This window comes from Bos taurus, chromosome 1 (genome assembly GCF_002263795.3).
Source record: "Bos taurus isolate L1 Dominette 01449 registration number 42190680 breed Hereford chromosome 1, ARS-UCD2.0, whole genome shotgun sequence".
NCBI classification, from domain to species: Eukaryota; Metazoa; Chordata; class Mammalia; order Artiodactyla; family Bovidae; genus Bos; species Bos taurus.
In genome coordinates this window covers 50,129,172-50,154,839 of record NC_037328.1, presented here as the reverse complement: position 1 = coordinate 50,154,839, position 25,668 = coordinate 50,129,172, and the positions used below count along the sequence as shown (strand labels likewise).

Genomic DNA, 25,668 nt, shown 5'->3' with positions numbered 1-25,668 from the left:
TTCACTTGCCATTGCAGGAGACCCAGGAGATGTGGGTTTGATCCCTGAGTCAGAAGATCCCCTGGAGGAGGAAGTGGCAACCCACTCTAGTATTCTTGCCTGGAAAATCCCATGGACAGAGGAGCCTGGCGAGCTACAGTCCATAGGGTCCCAAAGAGTTGGATGTGACTGAGCAACTGAGCATGCACACATGCAACCTCAATAAAATCCATAGAAGATAATGTACCCATAAAAAGTGTACAATGAATTTTCAAAAGTGGATGCACGAATGTAACTGGTAACTGGCAACTAGCTCAAGAAACAGAATGGCTTCAGATGTAGAAGTCCCCCATTATACTCCCTTCCAGTCACTGCTACCTCCCCAAAGGTTATCACAATCCAGATTTTTCACAGAATGGTTTTATCTGTTTTTATAATTTGTTATAAATGGAATCATACCACATGTATTCATTTCTATCTGCCTTTTATTTAAACTCAACTTTATGTTTGTGATATTCACATATTATGTTGCATGTAGTTGTAGGTTGTTCATTCTTTTTTTTTTTTTTATTGCTGCAAAGCATCAGATTCTTTTTTTTTATTTTTATTTTTTTATTATTTTTTTTAATTTTCAGTATACATCCCACTTGCATAATATCTAAGACAGAACTATGTCATACCATATTCTTTTTTTTTTTTTCTGAAAAATTTCACAATATAATGTTGATAGTTTACCATGAAGAAATTAAGAAAAGAGAATAGTTTCTAATGTTTATCCATGTATTGACTGTTCGTAGTGCTCTTTACTCCTTCCTGTATTTCCCAGTTTTGTTTTGATATCATCATCATTCATAAAGGACTTTATCATTTTTTATAGCTCGTGCATGCTTCCTTAGCTTTCATTTCTCTGAAGGTGTTTTCACCCCCATTTCAAAAGATACTTTCAATGAATATCTATTACAGAATTGACAGCTTTAATTTTTCAGCACTTTATTATTATTTTTTTTATTTGATAAATTTAACGCCTTTTATTGCCATACCTCATTTTACTGTGCTTTACTTTAGTGAGCTTTATAGATACATGTTTTTTTTTTTTCCTTGTTAATTTTCTGTTTAGTTGATCTATCCATAAGTGTGAGTGGGGTATTAAAGTCTCCCACTATTATTGTGTTATTGTTAATTTCTCCTTTCATACTTGTTAGGATTTGTCTTACATACTGTGGTGCTCCCATGTTGGGTGGATATATATTTATAATTGTTATATCTTCTTCTTGGATTGATCCTTTGATCATTATGTGGTGACCTTCTTTGTCTCTTTTCACAGCCTTTGTTTTAAAGTCTAATTTATCTGATACGAGTATTGTGACTCCTGCTTTCTTTTGGTCCCAATTTGCATGGAAAATCTTTTTCCAGCCCTTCACTTTCAGTCTGTATGTGTCCCCTGTTTTAAGGTGGGTCTCTTGTAGACAACATATGTAGGGGTCTTGTTTTTGTATCCATTCAGCCAGTCTTTGTCTTTTGGTTGGGGCATTCAACCCATTTACGTTTAAGGTAATTACTAATAAGTATGATCCCAGGTTGTTCATTCTCATTACTGTATAGCTTGTTATTGGGCTGATTTATTTCATTGATGATGGACATTCTTACTCTTTATTCTTTCTGGGATTTCACTTATGTTGATACATAAGGTAGACCTTTATATGTGTCCCACGTGTCTCTTATTCTCTTAAGCATCCTATGTATTCTTTTCCTCTCTGTGCCTCAACCTCTATGTGTTCTATTGATCTGTATTCTAGTTTGCTTCTCTTTTGTACTGCTGTGGCCAATCTACTTCTAAATTTATCTACCAGAGACATATTTTTAATAACCCAAACCCTAACCTATTTTAATATATTTCAGACCTATTTTAATATATATTTTAATATTATATAATGTAATATGGTGGCTTAGACAGTGGCTCAGATGGTAAAGAGTCTGACTGCAATACAGGAGAATTATATTTAATATTATATTTTAAAAAATATTTTAAAGTTAATTTCAATTTTTGACTCCATCTCCTTTGGCCATCTTTCTTTCACTTTCAATATATTATTTATAGTTTTAGTAATATCCTTGTCTGTTAACTACAATACCCAAATAATTCACAGATCCGCTTGTCTGCTTTTCCTCTTGATTATTGATTATATTTTCTTGACTCTTTGTAAATCTAGTCCTTTTTATTTTGCATGACACCATATACAAAATAATAGAAGAGTCTACACACAATGTTATTTTCCATCAAATAAGGTCCCCCCTTTACTTTGTTAAGCAGAAAGGTGAGCAGATAGGATGACTTCAATTCGGTCAGGGTTTGAGCTAGGTTGAAGCTCAGTTGCAGTTTTAGTAAGATTCAGTCCACATCTGGTTTGTCCCTATCCCTAAGTCATGGCCTTCTCAAGCTTCTGATTGAGATTCTGACATGTCTCGCTTTCTCCAGACCTTAAACATAGAGAGATCCAGCTCTTCCCATCATAGAGTCTCCACCCCGGTCTCCAGGCATCTGTCCTGTAACATTTCAAATGTGGTCAATCTCTTTAGTCTCCTTGACTTGAATGTAAACTCCTTGATAGTAAGGACCATGTTTTACTTATACCTTCTTGTCTGAATAAGGTAGGCACCCAAAATATATTTCTTTTACTGAATTGAACTAACTGGCCTTATTACACTTCTTATGTATTTCCTTTTACTGTTCCTTATGATATTAGTGTTCACCACTATCAAGTCTAAACTAAAGAGCCTCTTGACAAGAGGTGAAAAAGAGAGTGAAAAAGCTGGCTTAAAACTCAATATTCAAAAAATTAGGATCATGGCACCTGGTCCCATCACTGCATGGCATATAGATGGGAAAAAAGTGGAGGCAGTGACAGATTTTTTTTTTTTGGGCTCCAGAATCACTGCAGACAGTGACTGCAGCCATGAAATTAAATGATGCTTGCTCCTTGAAGGAAAATTATGACAAACCTAGTGTTTTAAAAAGCAGAGGTCATTTTGCTGACAAAGGTGCATTATAGTCAAAGCTATGGTTTCCCAGTAGTCGTATATGGAAGTGACAGTTGGACTATAAAGGCTAAACACCGAAGAATTGATGCTTTCAAACTGTGGTGTTGGAGAAGACTCTTGAGAGTCCCTTGGAGTACAAGGAGATCAACCAGTCAATCCTAAAGGAAATCAACACTGAATATTCACTGCAAGGACTGATGCTGAAGCTGAAGCTCCAATACTTTGGCCACCTGATGCAAAGAACCAATTTATTGGAAAAAACCATGATGCTGAGAAAGATGGATGGCAGGAGGAGAAGGGGACGACAGAGGATGAGATGTTTGGATGGCATCATCAACACAATGGACATGAGTTTGAGCAAATTCTGGGAGATAGTGAAGGACAAGAAAGCCTGGTATGCTATAGTCCACGGGGTCTCAAAGAGTCAAACATAACTTAGTGACTGAACAACAACAGTATAAAGTCAGAACACGCCCAGCTGCTTTTTCACAGATAGGTAAAATAGAATACTTTTGATAGCAATCAGCATAGTGATTGCCTAAGGGAAAAAGGATGACAGGGCTGTATAGGAAGGAATTCCAAAGGGGTGATGGGGTGCTCTATATCATGATTGGAATAATGGCTACAATGGTGTATACATTTACCAAAACATATTTAATTACATATTAAATGTAAGCAAATTTTACCTTAATATAAAATTATTATATAGAGAAAAACTAAAGCATTATCCTCATGGCCAAGAATTGCAAGAATCAGGCAAAAAGTACAATGAGAAACTGGATACCATTCCTACTTCCAATTCTACTCACTTTATAGGTGGATTTAGTATTTGTGTAGGGATGAAGGGTAATTTCTGTGATTTCAAAAAATTCTATCAAATAAAAGAAGGGGGTCTTGAGAGGAAGGGAGTGACTAGAATTCTAAGGAAGTTGTGATTTTCAGGGAAAATCACAATATTTTTCAGCATATTGGTCAGGTAAAATCAGGCTAAGAATCACTGCTTACAGTTTGGTATTATGAAAAAGAGTTTGTTAAGGGTAACATGAAACATATTTGTAGAATATGTTTGTAGAAGGAGAGTTGAGCAACTTCAAACTGATTATTTTTAAAATTAAAAAAAGGAAAAAAAATTCCCATCTTTTCTTAATCTCACTGTCCAAAAAAAAATAACTGCTAAAACTCTTATTATGCCTCATTGTGCCCCAGGCCAAGCATTTAGAAAAGGGCCTGGGGCACACTGAGGCATAATAGCTTTAGGATACCTCTGTTTTACATTGAAGTACACTAATAAACTTGCTTGTGGTTACACAGCTAGCAAACAGCAAAGCCAGGATTCAAACTCCAGTAGTCTGGCTCCAGGATCTATGGGCCAAGTTACACAGTTATACAAATATGCCAAGTGTTAACCACTGTGAAATGTTTTAAATAGAAATAAATTAGTGTTGCTGCTGGGGGAGGGAGGTATTCACTGAGTGCATGTATGTAAGATTTACTTGAAGATTTTACAAATTTTTGTTACTGAGAGTCTGCTCTCTCTAACTGGGAAAAAAACTCTAGAACTTACTCTTGGGCTTGATTACTTTTGGGCTCAGTTTAGAGCTTGATGTGGTAAAAATAAATATAATTTTATGGATGTGTCTTTTTTTTTATTTTATTTTATTTTTAAACTTTACAATATTGTATTAGTTTTGCCAAATATCGAAATGAATCCGCCACAGGTATACCTGTGTTCCCCATCCTGAACCCTCCTTCCTCCTCCTTCCCCATACCCTCCCTCTGGGTCGTCCCAGTGCACCAGCCCCAAGCATCCAGTATCCTGCATCGAACCTGGACTGGTGACTCGTTTCATACATGATATTATACATGTTTCAATGCTATTCTCCCAAATCTCCCCACCCTCTCCCTGTGTCTTTTTTAATTTTTGGAAATTTTAGCGGTTTGAAAGCATTACACAGGTTAGAAATCTATCTACTACTGGAAGAGAACAAAATTTTATTTAAACCATTCTTTTGAGCAATATTTTCAGTCAATATTTTTTTTAAGTTGATTGATTTAAGGAAGGAGGTTAAGGCATTTATAAACAATGAGCATTTCGGTTAAAATACAAATTATTACAATTACTTGTCTGGAGAGTTATGCATCAGTCAACTTTTTTATAATTTTAAAATGAGATAAAATTTAAATAATAGAATAACAAATTAATATTGGAAGAAGCTCTGGAGGTGACCCTCTAATCAGTAAAGTGGAGAGAAGAGTCTTAACCCTGAGGTTAGTAAACCTGAGTTCTAATCCTCATGTGTCAAGTGTGAGCTGAGTCCTTAGACAAGTCCCTCCTCTTAAGATGTTTGCTCTTCTGTAAATGGGGGACAGTAGGTCTACTCCTAGGGCTGGTGTGAGGATAAATGTAGAATATATGTGAAAGTCCCCAGGAAGTGACAGGGACTCAAAACAATGGTGAGTCCTGGATTGTTGCCCAGCCACATAGCTACTGAGTGGCCGAAGAGAGTTCAATCCTCTCTCTCAACTACTCCTCTGTGTTATTTCTGTAAGTGCAGTGCTGTTAAGCATTCAAGTTGCTTTTAAGTAACATTTTAGAAGATTCTTTAACTTTTTTGTGAGATTTTCCCCAGTACTATAAATTTGTTACCAGATCTCTTTGAAAGAAGGTAGGGAACTAAATCCAGCAGTGTCTTCTAAATGTGCCTTTGCTTTAGAGTTACTAAGAGATGGGATAGAGATGTTACTAATGCTACAGTGGAAATCACATTGCAGTATATAAATGTATCAAATCAACACATGGTACACTTTAAATTTATTCAATGTTATACATCAACTATAGCTCAACTAACATAAATTTAAAAGGGGATAAAGGAGGTAGGAAAAGTGAAGGGGGTAGAAATGGCAGACATAGCCAATATATCATAATCTTGGAATGTGGTGTCATTTGAAAGGATACATAAAGTGTTCTAACAGAGTTGCACATTTGGAAAATAAAAACAATAGCCATGTATAATAACTCATACATGAAAGAATTCATAGGACTTTAGGTTTTCCAAATGTAGGCATATGTATAACAAATTTGAAAACTGAGAGGCAACATGAGGAATTATTAATACTTCCCAGTTTAAAAGGGCATTTTCTATGATTTCTACTATATAGCATGCCTGGAACACAGCACAGAAGGGCACCAGGATCACAGGTATTTACAACTGGGACCCTGGCAGTGTGGAATTGCCACTCTCAGCAAACCTGCCATTGATACCTGTGCAGGTAATCAGGATAATAACCATGAGAATAGTTATTTTTCTTTATTCCTTGGTCACAGCTCTCAGCAAAGTAAGCTTCCCCCTAGGCTAACCTTAATAAAGAGTTAGAAGAGGAGAGGAGGGCTCTAAGCCCCACATCTCTGAAGGACATTTGTCAGCAGTTTTGGGGTTTGAAGAAGGAAATAAAGAAAAATGAATAGTTGGACTTCTTAAAGTTTTGATTTGATATCTTTAGCATTTCTTCAAATGACTGTCCGAAGAAACTCTCTACCAAAACAGGAAATCCTAATATTGGCAGTGAAAAATAGAAGACAGCCTTTCATTTGGGCAATAGCAGATATGGGAACCACCATTATGTCAGTGGATCAGTGGATCAAAATAAATGTAACAACACTGAATGTGCACAAAAGCAGGATGCCACTGGCATGTATTCAGCATCATGGTTCAAAGCATTTCCTTTAGGTGGGTGATTTAGGCGTTTCCTTTAGGTGGGTAATTTAGGTGTTTCCTTTAGGTGGGTAATGTGGTAACAGTATGGGCAGAAGCAGAAACTTGAGAAATAGGACTTCCCTTCACTTTTGAAACAATGATTTAAAAAAAAAAACACATGAAATTAAACAAATTAAGTGAAATGCTAAAAGACACTTACTCCTTGGAAGGAAAGTTATGACCAACTTAGACAGCATATTAAAAAGCAGAGACATTACTTTGCCAACAAAGTCTGTCTAGTCAAGGCTATGGTTTTTCTAGTGGTCATGTATGGATGTGAGAGTTGGACTGTGAAGAAAGCTGAGTGCCAAAGAATTGATGCTTTTGAACTGTGGTGTTGGAGAAGACTCTTGAGAGTCCCTTGGACTGCAAGGAGATCCAAACATTCCATCCTAAAGGAGATCTGTCCTCGGTGTTCATTGGAAAGACTGATGTTGAAGCTGAAGCTCCAATACTTTGGCCACCTGGTGCGAAGAGCTGACTCATTTGAAAAGACCCTCATGCTGGGAAAGATTGAGGGCAGGAGGAGAAGTGAACGACAGAGGATGAGATGGTTGGATGGCATCACCAACTCGATGGACATAGGTTTGGGTGGACTCCAGGAGTTGCTGATGGACAGGGAGGCCTGGCGTGCTGTGGTTCATGGGGTTGCAAAGAGTCAGACATGACTGAGTGACTGAATTGAACTTAACTGAAGTGAAATGCATGTATATAGACAGGCTTCTCTGGTGGCTCAGTGGTAAAGAATTCACCTGCCAATGCAGGAGATGCAGTTTTGATCCCTGGGTTAGAAAGATCCCCTGGAGAAGGAAATGGCAACCCATTCCAGTATTCTTGCTTGGGAAATCCCATGGACAGAGGAGCCTGGTGGGCTACAGTCCATGGGGTTGCAAAGAGATAGACAGGACTGAGGGACTAAGCACTCAAAGAGAGATAAAAATGGAAATTTTGATGCTATCTCTTCCCACTGGAAATGGTTCAGTTCACATGTAGTAGGAGAGAGCAGGGCCATGGACACTTCTGCTCTTTTGGGGGGCCACGACCTTGTGACTGACTGAATGGGGACTCAAGCATTCCCACATTGTCTTATTTCCTATTTAGTCTCTTCTATTATTTATGCTTTGATAGAATAATGGGGCATTGTCTTTTATTCCTCTTTTGGCTGCCTGCCAGGCTATGCGGTAGTGAAGGAAAAAGAAATCAAAGCTTGGATTAGCTTGATGTCTAATATAAGGCAAGAGGCCACATCAGCTCTGCACTTGAAAACACATCCTCCAACCCCTAGCACTACATAAAATGCCAGCATGCAATTAAAGTCAGAGATGAAGTTTTAATTCCAAAGAAGTCCTTGTGAGGCAGCAAAATATATTTGAAAGTTTATACGGGATACGGAATAATATACTGCATGCATTAACTTGGGCAGGTAATATTCACTGAGCCTTAGATACTATGAAATATGTTTAAGAAGGCAATGGCACCCCACTCCAGTACTCTTGCCTGGAAAATCCCATGGACGGAGGAGCCTGGTGGGCTGCAGTCCATGGGGTAGCTAAGAATCGGACACGACTGAGCGACTTCACTTTCACTTTTTACTTTATGCATTGGAGAAGGAAATGGCAACCCACTCCAGTGTTCTTGCCTGGAGAATCCCAGGGACGGGGGAGCCTGGTGGGCTGCCGTCTATGGGGTCGCACAGAGTCGGACACAACTGAAGCGACTTAGCAGCAGCAGCAGCAGCAGCAGCAAACTTACCTCATTAAATTTTGAGGATTTCAGTTAAGTAGTAATACACTAGGAAAGTCACTCAAAATGTACCATAAATGGTCCTTTAACCCTGTATTTTCAAGTCATTCAGCGGGGAGTCAATCTTTCCTTATGGGAACATTGATTTTAGAGAGAATATTGATTGAAAATAGAATTCAGTTAAAATTAAATTTCTTGCAAGATCCTCTTCCATATACTAAGAGATACTAATGAGAAGAGTTTTAGAAAGGCTTAATATAACCATATTTCTTAAAGTTTTGAGGTTAAAGACTAGTCTTCTTTAGTCTTTTGCCAATTTAGGACTGCCTGGTTTTTTTCCCCTAAGACAGTAGGAGAATAGTAAAGCATTATATAAGGCAGAACTGACAAAAGATATTTGTGAATTTTAGACTTCCACATTGTCCTCATATTGTACAAAAACTTCATGAAAATAGTCATGAGTTTCACAGTTGCAAAAGATAAATCTCTTGGTAAATTTCCAAGATCCATACAACATGTATTTTGAGATTATAAAGGTTTGGTTGGTGCTTACTTTCAGTTTAGTGATAAGAAGTATGGTGGCCAAGGGTCTCTTAAATGTAACCAATCAGGAAATTATGGTTTTAATATACTTCTGAATAAGCTTGTGGCTACATCATGCTGCCTTACATTTTTTCCTTTATCTCTGACTCTTTCAATTTTTCAGTAGTTCTTATACCATAAAAAATGTGGGAGAGAATTTAGAACTCAAAAAGTAACATTTAACTTCCTCCAGATATAAAAACAATGTTCAGAGAATATGATGGAGTGAATGGAGTAAATAATTTTAAAAGTCATTGAATTATCTCTAGGTCTAGGTCTTCATGTTTCCATGTTTCCTATTAAACATGGCTCAGATGGTAAAGAATCTGCCTGCAATGTAGGAGACTGAAGTTCAATCCCTGGGTCAGGAAGATCCCTTTGAGAAGGGAATGACTACTCACTCCAGTATTCTTGCCTGGAGAATTCCATGGACAGAGCAGCCTGGTGGGCTACAGTTCATTGGGTTGCAAAGAGTTGGACATGACTGAATGACTAATATTTTCACTTTTTTTCACCTGTTAAACAACTAGATATGAACTGGGTTTAGTCAGTTAATATCTTTTGCCTGGAAATGACAGTTAATACCCTGCATACATAGGAAATTGCTGGGATCCGGCATATTGCATATTGAGTGCATATTGCATATTGCATATTGAGTGCAGCACTTTCCACAGCATCATCTTTCAGGATCTGGAATAGCTCAACTGGAATTCTATCACTGCCGGGAGCCAGCGTGAGGAACTCTGCCCATGACAAAGGTCATGAGGAAGGAGGCTCGGCATACGCAAAGGCGGGATCAAGCCTCAGGAGTCCCCCTGGAAATTCTCGAGCATCTACCCCCAAAACCAGAGTCTGCCTACTTTCTGCTTTGTGCTTTCACCTACACCTCTGACTTTACGGGGGGCTGTCCCCCACTACCTCTCTCTGAAAAAAGAGTTAGCTTACAGCTCCAGTTAATAATTCCTGGGTGTGACAGTGTTTAACCTACAAACTCCTTTGGAAATCCTCTAGCCTACCTGAATAGGTTTTTCCGGCCACATGGGATTGTTCAGAGCCTCCCAACTGTGAGAGGCAGGAGATGTTCTAAACTGTCTAAACACAGATTCCTTTGAGTAGTTAAAAGATTGATTAGAAATTGTATTGGTGAAGGGTTTTTCACTTATTGGGCCAATGTTTGCTGCTAAGTCTCCATACCCCTTACCTACTGTGTCCTTGGCAGTGTATTGATTGATATAATGGGTGTATAGAAATGTAAGTAGTAGCCTCAATGTTTGTAACCTTGGACCCTTGAGTTAATTCTTTTCTTGATTGAGCCCACCTCACCTTTGCCCTGTAGGAATGCAGCTTTGTCCAATGCTTTTTTGGAGGCTGGTGCCTGACTTTGGAATAATCACCTTTAGAAAAAGATAAGTTTCTTAAAATGTTAACAGACCTCCTGGCCACAAGATGATATAATTCACCTGAACTTTTGCATATGATAAGTTTGAAAGCCTGGCTTCAATTAGGACCAGGAACTGCTGTCCTTGCATGACTCCATCCCTTCCCCCATTATCCTCTATGCACAACTTAAGGTATAAAAACTACTTTGGAAAATAAAGTGCGGGCCTTGTTCACTGAAATTTGGTCTCCCCATGTCGCTCTCTCTCTCAAATTCTGGCTGAGTCTCCATCTGGAGCGCGGAACCCGCCATGCTTGCTAATTATGCCTGGGCTTCTAAGATCCGACCGGGGAGGCCTCAGTGTCTCCTCTCCTTCGGGAGAACGGAAGGACGCCTGCGGCCTACGTAAGTGGTGCAAACTTCTTGTCTTGAAGTTTTATTGGTCTCCCACGTAAACCAAGCTACTCAGCCTCTTTTCTCCACTGAATTTTCCTACTGAGCTATCCTCATTCTATTACTCTTTATATCTTTGATAAATATTTAAATAAATAGGTCGCCTATGCCGTCTCTTCTTCGAATACCCTGGATCAGCCGGGGCTGGACCCCGGCAGGAAATGATGAGTTATCTATTCTCACTATCAAAATATCTCAAAAAAAAAAAATTTCCAGTGAGCAGTTATATGAATCAAAACAGTAGAGAAAGCACGAGTCCTTATTCTGCAATGAACATACCATATCACAACGTCAAGCACCACTGCTAAGTATTTCCTGCTGCAGTTTTCCATATTTAAAAATAGATATAAAAATATGTATCTCATATGAATGTAATGGGGAGTTCCTGGTTTTTGAGTAGTCATTAGGTATGTTGTACTCAAATTCTGCTGCTAAGTCACTTCAGTCGTGTCCGACCCTGTGCGACCCATAGACGGCAGCCCACCAGGCTCCCTCATCCCTGGGATTCTCCAGGCAAGAACACTGAAGTGGGTTGCCATTTCCTTCTCCAATGCATAAAAGTGAAAAGTGAAAGTGAAGTCGCTCAGTCGTGTCCAACTCTTCATGACCCCATAGACTGCAGCCCACCAGGCTCCTCCATCCATGGGATTTTCCAGGCAAGACTACTGGAGGGGGTGCCATTCTACTTGGGCATAAAAGATTGTTTCTCTCATTTCTCTCTCCACTGACATTAAATTGCTAGTGCAAAGAACTAATTTAATTGTTGCTACAAGTTGTTTGTAATAATGTGTGACTCACTAAGATTTTTGACGGCATCATTTCACAGGAGGGTAAACACAGGGGTATATTTCTTTAGGTATCTGAGAAAAAAAGTCTGAACCATATCTTTATTATTAAATTCTCTCATATCCATATAAAATGGTGATGAATTAAGCTAAACGTAGAAATGAAACTCATATTGATTTGTAAAGGTGAAGTTACCTAGAAGAAAAGGAAGAAAGGGAGTATAGTGGACCCAAAAATAGACTTAAGAACTCTTAACCTGAAAGCTCTTATTATGAATCTGCATTTACTCTGGGCATAAGTATTAACAATAACTCATATAGCAAAAATGCTTGCTTATCTCAGAGGGGAGTAAAAAAGCTAGTCAGGAATGTGAAGCACTTTCTAGGAGAAGGAAATGGCACCCACTCCAGTATTCTCACCTGGAAAATCCCAAGGATACAGGAGCCTGGCAGGCTACAGCCCATGTGGTTGCAAAGAGTTGGACATGACTGAGTGAGCACAAATGTGAAGCACTTAGCAAATCTGAAGAGTTCTGCAAAGTCTTAATAAAAACACTTTGATGCTTGAGGTAAAACTGCAATTTATTTTGATTACCAATAATACTGACTCTAGCAAAGTTGGTGCACTTTTCAATAAATAACAGTTATTTAGACAAATGTCCAAGTCAGATGGTAAAATAAACACTTAATTAACTGAAGTACTTAATTGATGCTTTTGAACTGTGGTGTTGGATAAGACTCTTGAGAGTCCCTTGGACTGCAAGGAGATCCAACCAGTTCATTCTGAAGGAGATCAGCCCTGGTTTTTCTTTGGAGGGAATGATGCTAAAGCTGAAACTCCAGTACTTTGGCCACCTCATGCGAGGAGTTGACTCATTAGAAAAGTCTCTGATGCTGGGAGAGATTGAGGGCAGGAGATGAAGGGGACGACAGAGGATGAGATGGTTGGATGGCATCACTGACTCGATGGACGTGAGTCTGAGTGAACTCTGGGAGTTGGTGATGGACAGGGAGGCCTGGCATGCTACAATTCATGGGGTTGCAAAGAGTTGGACACGACTGAGCGACTGAACTGAACTGACTGACTTCAAAAGAAATGTATGCAGTCTTAGTCCTTAAACTAAAGACATTATGAAGCTAAATGTCCAGCATTTATTTACCCATGATTTTAATTCTGGGTTACCATATGGTAATATACAATGACATAACAACCTCCCTGCCCTCCACACACATTTTTTTCCTATTCATAGAAAGACAAATAGGATATGATGAAATATTGGCAATCAGAGTAGGATGATTAAGGACACTGGAGAGTGCCATGAATTTCACATTCATTTGATCATAATGTACAAGACTGCTGTTTATTTTTCAGTGAAATTTCAGGATACAGAGAAATTTTATTTTTATTCTTTAAGAAGTAAAATTACTTTGAAGTACCCTAAATAAAAATTACCTTCAGAAATCCTAAATAAATAAAACCAAAATACTTTAGAGGCCAAGTTGTTAGATTTGTGAGCACCTCATTATAGATTATAAAGGAAGGATAAGATTTTGATAGTCGGGAAACTTAGACACATAGAAGGAGAATATCTAATAAGATAGATACTGCCTCTGGGAAATTGCATTTCCTCTCTTCTACATGGTACAGACAGTCTTCTAAGCTTTCCATGGAAACCATGGGTACAAAGCAACAATGAAGAGTTTGTAGGTAAAATGTTCACTGAGAAAAAAACCCACATTTGTTATCAAGTGATAGTGTGGACTGTTTAAGACTGAGGACTAAAGTGCTAAGACTAGCAGTGGCTATGCCCTAGTGTGAGAGTGGACATGCATATCAACTACAATACACAACAGGAATGTGTTTCTGCCTCTCTGAAGAGAGAAAAAGTAAGGCATAATGAGAGAAAATAAGACTTAGGAATTAAACACCAAGATTATAAAACACTACTGCCTTAAATAAAATATAATTCTGTCGCTTACAAGTATATGATCTTAAGCAAGCCTTATAACCATTCTCTGCCTTAGTTTTTTTCCAAAGTGAAATATGTATAATAAGATTATCTACTTCAGAGATGGACTGTGAGAACAAGGCAGAACTCAATCCATGCTCATATTATGTGAGTTTAAAAATTCTAAGCTACTACCTTCCTTTGATGGCAGATCCGTTCAAATATTACTTCACTGAAATTTGTATCTGTAAAGAGTAGAACCATGGATCTGATTCAGTCTGTTTTTTCTTTTGATTTTAAGTTAACTCAACCTGAGTTGTTGATAGGGGTTATATCAAAACATCAAGAAAATACAAAATAAAGTCCAAAGTTACCACAAGCTACACACATTCCCTTGTAAAATTCAATTTCCTCATTTATAAGATACAGGGGTTTGAAACTCATGATTGAAACCAAGGGTATGCCACAGAATCACTAATAGAATTTTTATAAAATGCAATGCAAGAACTCCATCTCTGTCCAATTGCATCTGAATCTAGGGTCAGAGCTGGGGCAATGAGGAGTACTAGGCACATGTGTATGTTAAGAATCTTCACTGTTAAGGGTGAAAGAAGGAGTAAAAAAGCATGTTTAAAACTCACCATTCAGAAAACTAAGATCATGGCCTCTGGTCCCATCACCCCATGGCAAATAGAAGGGGGAAAGTGGAATCAGTGACAGATTTTATTTTCTTGGATTCCAAAATCACTGTGGATGGTGAGTGCAACCATGAAATTAAAAGATGCTGGATCCTTGGAAGCAAAGCTATGAAAAACCTACACAGCATAGTAAAAAGCAGAGATATCACTTTGCCAACAAAGGTCTGTATAGTCAAAGCCATGGCTTTTCCAATAGTCATGTACAGATGGGAGAGTTGGATCATAAAGAAGGTTGAGTGCTGAAGAATTGATGCTTTTGAACTGTGGTGTTGGAGAAGACTCTTGAGAGTCCCTTGGACTGCAAGGAGATTGAACTGGTCAATCTTAAAGAACATCAACCCTGAACATTAACTGAAAGGACTGATGCTGAAGCTAAAGCTCCAACTGGGCCACCTGATGCAAAGAGCCAACTCACTGGAAAAGAACCTGATGCTTGAAAAGATTAAGGGCAGAAGAAGCACGACAGAGGATGAGATGATTGAATGGCATTGCTGACTCAATATACCTGAGTTTGAGCAAACTCCAGGAGACAGTGAAGGACAGGGAAGCCTGGCATGCTGCCGTCAATGTGGTCCAGAGAGTTGGACACAATTTGGCGACTGAACAACAACTGTTTATTGGATTTTCATTATAAAACACTATTAGATGATTTGTGAAGTTGACTCTACATTTATTATTGTATCATTCTAATAATCTTTAATCTAAACACCATTTAGTCATTTTTAAAGTAATTTTATTACTTTAATCATTTTTTTTAATTCAACACAGCATAATGATGACTTTTCCTCTGAATTAGATCCTCCTATAAAACAAAGTGACCTAACTAGAATCTAAGAGGAGTAGTGACAGCAAGGCAGCTTGACCTCACCAACAATTTTGCTGCTGGCCTGTCACTGTAAAGACACCTGATGTCCCCATGGGATATACTAACCACTTTTAATTAATGTCCACAAACCTCCATCAAACAATTCAGAATAGCTGACTCCTAGGGACTATGTGCTTTTTAAAAACCTACCTATGCATTGAGAAAAATAAGATAATTCAATTTGGACTACTGACTGAAAAAAATAAGGGGACACGTGTGAAATCACTCCAAGCCATGTCCCCAGTGTTGGTAATGTAGCCACGGTGAGCTGAAGCAAAATGTTATCAGCCTGACTTTGGGCAATATGTCTTTCCTCTTAGAGAAATTTACATGCTCAGCTGAAATAAACATAATGAACACATTGAATTTTCTCCCTGTGAAAGTCAATGAACAATGAAGATCTTTTTTCTTCAACTTACTTTGATTTCTTCATGTATAGCCAATAGACGACACCAGCAACTAGGGCAGCGAGGAGGAGACCAACAACAATTCCCACAATTAGTTTTGCCTGGTCATTAACCTTTTCTTTGTTTTCATCTACAACAAAGAAGAGAAGCCCATGCAATTACAGACAATGCCAAGCATTTCTGAAAAGAAGTCAATCTAGTTATTATTTCTGATTAAAAATGACCAAGGCTCACTACTAAGAGTAACATGCAAACTTGTGCTTCTAAGGGATTAAAATTTTAGCATTCTTACTATCTTGTCTCATTTGCTATTTTAATTCAAATCAAAATGTGGCAGCTAGGAAAATTATTTATGCAATGACACTTCATAAATCTTGAGCAGATAGTCAAGGAAGAAGAGCCGGCAGCATAGTACCTACCACTTATCTCGTCTGCCTCATCGTGTTCTGGAATACTTACTGAAATGAAAAATGTTAATATGAAATTAAAAACAAAATTTGTTGATATATGAAAGTCACCTTTACCATTATAGTATGATGTAATAATACTCAAAGATAAAATATCTATTCTACAGCTGAGGGTAGAAAAACTTACATTTAATAAAGCATGAACTTCCGTACAAAGAAATTCATCTTGTTTTAAAGAAAAGACAGTAGTTAAAACTGCAAAGGTATTGATCTACCATAGAAAACTTCACAACTGACAAGCTATAGTATTAATCTGAAATCCATAACTTTCCCACTATCTACCACCTTTTAATAGGATTTCTTTTTTTAGGAGAAACAAGTTGCAGTGCATGGAATCTACAGTGTAGTGTTTCTCAACTTCAATTTTCCTGCCTCGGTGAAGGAGAATTTATTTTCATACTCTAGTGTCAGAAATTTGCCACTTAGAGACATTTTCAAAGTGGTAGGAGTGGTGGTTAAAGCTGGGGACATCTCAGAGGTGAAGGTGCAATATATGTGATGCTTGTAAAAACCCTCCAAATGACTAATAGCACGATGATCTTGGCCCATTTAGAGGATTGTCACTGTGGTGGATTATCATTTAATATTAGACTAAATAAATATTTTTCTATGAACATGGGCTTCCATCAGAATTTTCAGTGATCATTGTTAAAATGCAGATTCCTAGACCCCTCCTCATACCTACTATATTGGAATTTTAGGAGGTGCTCATTGACTTTGAAAATGATGGTATTAAATGTTGATCAAACCACTGCAAGGTCTATAAGCCACTGTTCAGTGGGTTAGAATTAAAAAGAGAGACTTGTGTTCAGGAAGAAAGGATAACTTCTCTTTTAGGTAGGACAAATCAATACTCACTGAATTGAATTCAGAGAAGTCAATGCTCCTATTTTAGAGTTAAATTCATTTGGCTCTTTTCTCCTGTCAATCCAAAAGGTTTTTTAATTCCAGTCATATTCTGTTAAGGGCCATTATCTTTAGAAAATTATTTTCTCCTAGCTTCAGCTAATTCCTAGCCAGTATATCTCTATCTTGCTAAAATCACATAGAGAATTCCAACTGACTGAAGAATGAAAGTTTGGAGAGTCAGTTGGTATCCTGCCCAGATTTGAGTCTCAGTCTAGGCCAGCCCTGATTTAAGACTAACACAGCAAAATAAAGAATTATAGAATTGAAGATGAGAGATAACTTCAACTTAAATAAAGAAGCAGCTATTGGTATCCATTACCTTGATTTCAGCATTGACAGGTTTTTTTTCACTTTCTCTGAGATTATCTAATTTGTTTGATTTTTTAACCTATGATTCAAATTTGATATTCAAATGCATCAATTTTTGAAACTAGATTTTTGGATTCCTGATATCAGTTTTACTACCAATTTTCTGAGTGACTTTATGCATGTGGCATTCCTTTGCAAAATAAGAATAGGATAAATACCACAAAGAATTGAAATGAAAAATAATAGATTAAAGGGAATTAAAAATTTACTAAAATTAAAACTGTTAGAGAAATGTTTTCAGGTAATCTTTGAATCATCTGAACACAAAACATGGATTAAGTAAGAGCAACATAGTCCTTATCCTCTGTTGATCTTGGAAATATTCCTGTACAAGATAAAGTCTCTGATCCATAAAACATGAAATGATTTAACTGTCAAGACAAGGATTGTAAAGAATAGACACCAGGAAGAAAAAAAAAAGAACCTTATGATGATGATACCAAATGCAAAATAAATAAATAAAACTTACCATAATGCAGTACAGGAAGATGGAATTGAAGATTTTAAACTAATGAAGAATAACTTCAAATTTTCTTACTTTTTTTAATGCCAGAAAGGAAATACTCACTAGCAGAGACATTCAAGGAGTTTACTGTTCTCTCCAGCTGGTTTTCTGCTGTGCAAGTTAATGTAACATTCTCTTCAGGGGAAATGATAATTTTACTATAATACCTGCCATTGATATACGGAGATTCCTCTGTCTGGAAAAAGAAAAGGAAAATGGCTTTAGAAATGGAAATGAATTAAAAACATAGGAAAGAGTAACACTGAATGAAACAAGATAGGTGCGGTGCTCTGCGGCATTATCTGGCATGCAAGGGTATATGTAAGTTCATAGATGAGACCATTTCAGGTTTATAACTACATCAGAGAGGAAAAAGAATAGTGAATCCATACTTGGATTTCTCTTTATGTTTCTATTATTAATTTTAATAATTAAACTAAGCTGTTCTTTTTCAATAGATGCTCGTTAGTTTATATTTTGGCATGATAGTACCTATCTCAAAATAATTAGAGATTAACTCATCACCAGTTTTCTTCTAATAAACTTATGAGTTTAATTCTATTTGTAAACTACATCCTCAGTTAGTAGAGCATGAACCTCTTAATCCCAGGGTGATAGGTTCATGCCCTAAGTTGGGTGGTTGCTCTCCTATGTTTAGGGCTTCCCTGGTGGCTCGGCAGTAAAGAATCTGCCTGGAATGCAGGAGATGTATGTAGGAGATGTGGGTTCAATCTCTGGATCAGGACGATCCCCTGGAGAAGGAAATGGCAACCCACTCCAGCATTCTTGCCTATATTCTTGCCTGGGCAATCTCAAGGACAGAGGAGCCTGGTGGACTACAGTCTGCAAAAGAGTTGGACGTGACTTGTGGACTAAACAACAAAACTCATTCCCCTCCACTATAACGGTGAATTCTTTTATTTTAAACCATGATACATACGTGCATAGGTATGTATGGTTTTCTCATGGGAAAACCAGACTCTTTTTCTCAATTTATTTGAGTTAAATACAGAGGATGGGTTCTTTTTCAGTGACTAGTGATGAGGGTAACCACTGCTATTTAATTTCTTCAAACATAAGAGACAATTCACATTACTCTCTTCTGGATTCTCAGTCCAACTCCACTAAAGCAAGCATGTACTGGCATTGTTTTCTGAGACATATTATACACACCACGTCCTCTAGTCCTCTATTGCTCTATATGTGCTTTCTTCTCAAATGCATTGTAAAGGCCTTGAGGACAGGAGAGAGCTTCATGATTAGAGATATCATGGAGTCCCTGGGATAGGGGTGGGACAGAGGTATCAGCAGTTGTAAAATAATAGATTCACCATGTGATTGAGGAAGGAACAAATAAAAAAATTATGGCTGGATCAGCACAAGCCTAGGACAAGAAAAATAACATATCACCTAGTGGGCCAGAATCAATCCTTCTCCTTGACAATGAAGAATGGATTATTATTTTTATCCTCATAGTAAGTTCCCCTGCTATTTTTCCAATTCCCACCAGTATTTTTCATATGACTTTCTCACTGGACTTTTCTCATATGACTTTTTTTTGTTTTTATTACTTTATCTCTACAAAATGCCTTTGCCTATTTCTAGGTTGACCTTTTAAATCTTTGCACCTTTTTCTTCATTAAACACTTATCTGATACTTATTTTTCTATTTTTTATGTTTGCATTATCCAGAAACAAAAGGTTTTTTTGATATAATTATTATTAAATTGAACTAGAGAGCAAAAAAAAGAATAGAGTAGAATAGAAACAGTCATTTTTGATGCTAAAAAAGAGATCTAAACATTGTTAGCAATTCAGGTCTTTATTCTGAAATCAAGAGCCTCTTTGTCATCCTCAGGCATATTCTCTTGCTTGTGTGTCCCATCACATATAACCAAATCAGGAAGCATTTGCTTGTGTCCACTCCTTTAGGGACATTCCATACTTGAGTTATGCAAGTAAACATGCATCACGCATAGCTGAAAGAGCCAAAATTCACCAAGTTCTGCAAAACTAGACTACATAAGCTGGACCACTAGCCCACCTTCCCTAGACAGAGAAAGGGTGGACACTTTAAATTATGATTCTGGTTTATGCATGCCTTCTCAGATTTCAACTGAGTCTAAAGCTGGGAAAGAGGGAACACAGAAGATTCAAATAATCAAATGGCTCATGGGGGTATTCCTGAGGAATCTTTAAGTGGCTCCACTGAGAAGAGAGACATGAAGACTGTTGTGGAGAGAATGGAATTAACCAGTATGTCAGTAACCCAAGTTGACTGGCAATTTAATGGGATTACATATCTGAACAGTTTGTGATAAGCCAGATTCTCATATTTTTTTTTCAAAGAGAAAATTATTGGTAGTGTTCATACATTCTTAGCCTTCTACTACTGCAAACTAAAATGGTGTGACAAAGGTACAAATATTACTGTTTGGTTTACATACAAGTTTGTTCAGCAGAAATCATCCTAGATACTATATATTTAGCTAGCCATACTTTGGCCCCAGTACACACAGATCAGACCATATGTTCACAGTGACTATGTTCTTCACCATTCCCCAGGGCCAAGTCTCAAGAAGAAATGACCCATAATGTGCATAAAAGTAAGCAAAGTGTAAGTGAGGCCACTTATACTGAGATATGGAAGTTCAGGATGTAGGTAATATATACCTTAATGTTTTAATCACCCAAATTTCAGGAATTAGTGACCATGGGGTAATACCTAATTTATATATTTTTAAAATTTATTTTTAATTGGAGGATAATTGCTTTACAATGCTGTGTTGGTTGCTGTGGTACAACAATGTGAATCAGCCTTAAGCATACATATATCCCCCCACTTGAGACTTCCTCCCACCCCCCACCCTATGACACCCCTCTAGGTCATCACAGAGCACCCTATGCTATATAGCAGCTTCCCATGAGATATCCATTTTATACATGGTCATATACGTATGTCAATACTACTCTCTTAATTTGTCCAGATACTGACCACAACAAAATAAGTCTTCCATGCTCCATGACCCTAGGATTTTAAATTTCTGTTTGAGCTACGGTCTTCCTTTGGGAGAAGTTAGCAAAAGCTTCCTCTGAGGACATAGCGTGAATTTCGTGTTGATAATGTTAGCTTACAGTTTAGATACCTAAATAAAACCCTACACTGCACCAAGTACAGCACTCAACAAGAAGACAAATACTTGCTTGGTTTATGACACTTCCACTGCCAGTAATTGTCCACTGTATAGCTGGCTTCGGAAAACCTTCCACATGGCAGATTATTGTTTTAGACAGTCCACTGGGATCAGTTTTCTTTGTCATTTTGATTTGAGGTTTTCCTAAAAATATTACAATTAAAATAAGATGTTGAACTGAGATCATAAAAGAAACAGATATTAAATTCTCAAAGAAAATTTTGAATTGGTGCTCACGTATTTTATTACCTTCTACAATTAGAGTCAACGACTCTCTTTTCTTTAATCCTTCAACCTCTTGCAGAGCTGTTTCACAGACATAGTTTCCAGCATCCTGATAATGAAGACTAGAAAATGATGGGCTAGATCGAAGCTTGACGTTATCCTGATTAAATAAAAAGTTAATTATGTCACATGGCACAATTATAGCTCTCCATGTATTTATTATATAATAATAAAGACTAAAATTATTCTTCTGGGTCTAATGAAAATTTCTTTTCTTAACTTCAAATGCTTTCACAAATAGACTTCCTTTTTCCTCTGAACTTTTAGAGTTAGACAAATCAGAGTTTTATTTCAGACTCTTCCATTTACTGAATTTATATTTGGAACAAGTTCATAAACTTCTGAGATTCAGCTTCCTTACTTGTAAATAGGGTAGTAATCTTACCATATTAAAGACAGTTATCAAGACATGGAATCTATTACAGAACAATTAAGACAAAAATGTTTTTTAAAGAAAACTTTTAAATGGCTTACTATACTAAAATTTCTATGAACAAATAAAATGCAACATTTAACTTTGAAAATAATTTTATATATAGAAAATAATACTATTTACCAGGAATTGAAATGCTCCTAAGGCAACCAAACACAATCTTAAGATTATATGGTCTTTGTACACTATAATTTTTTTTCCATTTCCATCAACTTACCAACAGGCAGGCAACATTGATCAGCACTACTGATATGAGTTATTTAATCAACAACAGTAACTGCAGCTTCTGTGGAAACTGGTTTAACCAAGTAAACTTAGCTTCTCTAGTTCTGAGTAAAACACACCGTGAGTGTTCATATACCAAAAACCTATCAAGCCCTTTGACCATTAACTACCACAAACACATCATGTTAAGTATTCAGTCTATGGAGTGACATTTTAACTATCTGAGCAAATGAAATGTTGTGATGAGGCTGTGTTTAAGAGAAAATGAAATAATAAACTGAGTTTTAAGAGTTAAGATAACAAGTAACAGAGGATCTGGCATGAAAAGAGATCAAAAACCAATAGAAAATAATTTACATTTTCATCTAAAAGAAACTGGAGCAATATACTTCCCACAACTTTTTACAAAGATAATTCTTGTCAACCCCTATTTTAAGTGGTTTGATGTGTTTTTGTCAACCCAATACTGCTTAAGTGCTTCTGCTACATGTTACATTACAGGAATAAACAGACAGGGTGTATACTAGTTAAGGATTTGAGTGGAGGGAACATAGTAACAACCTTTCCCTTTGTTGATAAAGAAAGAAAGTGAATGTGAAGTCGCTCAGTCATGTCCACCTCTTTGCGACCCCATGGACTATAGCCTACCAGGCTCCTCCGTCCATGGGATTTTCCAGGCAAGAGTACTGGAGTGGGTTGCCATTGCCTTGACACAGGGATTGAACCCAGGTCTCCCAGATTGTAGGCAGACACTTTACCATCTGAGCCACCAGGGAAGTCCTGGTGATAACCTTATCTATGTTGATAACCTTAGTTAATAACCTTATCTCAAATCACCAATTTCCAATCCTACTAATCTCAGTCTAAAAAGATAACAGCAATGCTTGGGTCCCCAGATAATGACCTACATTTCAGATGATAACAAGAACATTAGCGCTCAGGACAGCATATTAAAAAGCAGAGACATTATTTTGCTGACAAAGGTTCATCTAGTCAAAGCTAGTAGTCATGTATGGATGTGAGAATTGAACCATAAAGAAAGCTGAGCACCGAAGAATTGACGCTTTTGAACTGTAGTGTTGGAGAAGACTCTTGAGGGTCCCTTGGACTACATGGAGATCCAACCAGTGAATTGTAAAGGAAATCAGTCCTGAATATTCATTGGAAGGACTGATTCTGAAGCTGAAGCTCCAATGCTTTGGCCATCTGATGTGAAGAACTGACTCATTTGAAAAGACCCTGATGCTGGGAAAGACTGAAGAGGGGAGAAGAAGGGGACAACAGAGGATGAGATGGTTGGATGGCATCACCGACTCAATGGTCATGAGTTTGAGCAGGCTCCAGGAGTCGGCGATGGACAGGGAAGCCTGGCATACTGCAGTCCACGGGGTCGCAAAGAGTTGGACACAACTGAGCGACAGAACTAAACTGAACTGAAACACTCAGGAAATACAGACTAAGCTCTTAGTATGTTCCAGGTGTTCTACTATGGCCCAGGGGTGAAAAAAGATCACTACCATCAAGGAGCTACTAATTCATGGAACCCACATTCAAACACTTAAGGTCAGTCTCCAGAAAGGCAGAAGGTTATGTGACTATAGTGGTGTTTATGCTGGGTAAGGCCTGAGCCTGAGCCTCTACTCTGTCACCTATGAGCTCTCTGATTTCTCTCACTTCAAGTTCTTTGAAATAAAGTAGGGAACTAACCATTTTCTTGCATATTTCACAGGGTTGTTATAAACACACTGTTAACAACATTATGGGTTAAAACACACTGGAAATTGCTAAAATATATAACTGTATATGCGTGTGTGTCCATATGCATGTGTATAATTATTTAGTAAATACACATAATTAAATTAATGCCCCAAACTAAGTTTCAGAGCAACAATTATGGATGCCATAGTGATGTTGAGTACCTCTAAATTTTATTGTAGTAATCTTTATTATTATATATAAAAAAAAGAGAGTATGAGTTTTTGTATATAAACATATTACACATGAATATACAAGAGAAGCCTAAAAGGAGTCAGTCCAAAAGTGGAACATTACCAAGAAAATTACTTACTTTCATCCACACCACAGTTGCATTCCTACTGGCAGATATTGTGCATGACACAGGCAGAGCATCGCCAATCTGCTTAGTCACCTCCCCACTTGGGTTTAAGGACAAATCCAAATCTGTGAAGCAGAAAAATATGCTTGAAATACAACTCCAGAAAGTAAGACAGTCAAAATATTTTTGGAGAAAAAAAATAGATGAAAGAAAGAAAAACTCCTGCTAACTCTACTTGAAATTCAGAAGTGATTTATGTGACTGAAATAACTCAAGTGTAGCATAATCACTCTAGTTTTTCAAGCCAGCTTTGAGACCAGTTTGGGCAAGTGTGAATGGTCAATTTAATTGATTATGCGTTTATATGCAGTTATCATGATTGATGTTTTGAATGCATGTAAGTATTCATTTGGGGTCTATCACCTTCAGAAAAAAATTCTTAAATCATTTCTGGAAGAAAATAAAGATGATGACTAAGTAAATATTATGAGAAGAATTGATAAGACATACCATGGGAAATCAAGTATATTTAGACAGCAGGTGATAAACTAAATTATCATAAGGTGTTTACACGTTTCTTCAGAGAGAACTGACTACAGTAGCTAGATATTAAAAAAAAATGCTATCCCATTTCTCATGCAGTTGAAATTTTAAATTTAATTTTTTTGTTGTTGAAGGATAATTGCTTTATAGAATTTTGTTGTTCTCTGTCAAACTTCAACATGAATCAGCCATAGGTATACATATATCCCCTCCCTTTAGAACCTCCCTCCCATCTCCCACCCCATCCTACCCACTAGGTTGATACAGAGCTGCTGTTTGAGTTTCCCGAGCCATACAGCAAATCCCCATTGTCTATCTATTTTACATATGGTAATGTAAGTTTCCATGTTACTCTTTTCATACATTTCACCCTCTCCTCCCCTGTCCCCATGCATAAGTCTATTCTCTATGTCTGTTTCTCCTTGTTGCCCTGAAAATAAATTCTTCAGTACCATTTTCCCAGATTCCGTATATATGCATTAGAATACGATATTTATCTTTCCTTTTCTGACTTACTTCACTCTGTATAATAGGCTCTAGGTTCATCCACCTCATTACTACTGGCTCAAATGTACTCCTTTCTATGGCTGAGTAATATTCCATTGTGTATATGCACCATAACTTCTTATCCATTCATCTGTCTATGGACATCTAGGTAGCTTCCATGTTTTAGGTATTGTAAATAGTGCTGCAGTGAACAAAGGGATACATGTTGTCTTTTTCATTTTGGTTTCCTCAGGGTATATGCTTAGGAGTGGGATTTCTGGGTCATGTGGTGGTTTTATTCCTAGTTTTTTAAGGAATCTCCAAACTGTCTTGCATAGTAGCTGTATCAATTTACTTTCCCACCAACAGTGGAAGAGGATTCCCTTTTCTCCACACACTTTCCAGCATTTACTGTTTGTAGACATTTTGATGATGGCCATTCTGACTGGTGTGAGGTGATATCTTATTGTAGTTTTGATTCACATTTCTATAATAATGAACAATGTTGAGAATCTTTTCATGTGCTTATTAGCCATCTGTATGTCTTCTTTGGAGAAATGTCT

The 25,668-nt window shown here is 37.3% G+C and overlaps 1 protein-coding gene across 3 annotated transcripts in view; it reads right to left on the bottom strand.

The window, feature by feature from the left end:
- ALCAM (activated leukocyte cell adhesion molecule) overlaps nt 1-25,668 on the bottom strand; it is a 231,252-nt gene that overhangs the window by 7,214 nt on the left and 198,370 nt on the right. Inside the window, exons 9-14 of one of the 3 annotated variants that reach the window (XM_059886023.1) lie at nt 24,089-24,201; nt 21,327-21,462; nt 21,084-21,221; nt 17,947-18,075; nt 16,053-16,091; nt 15,646-15,763 (exon numbers count right to left, since the gene is read on the bottom strand). In XM_059886023.1, the coding sequence (XP_059742006.1) occupies nt 15,646-15,763; nt 16,053-16,091; nt 17,947-18,075; nt 21,084-21,221; nt 21,327-21,462; nt 24,089-24,201 (673 nt within the window). 3 annotated transcript variants of the gene reach the window in all.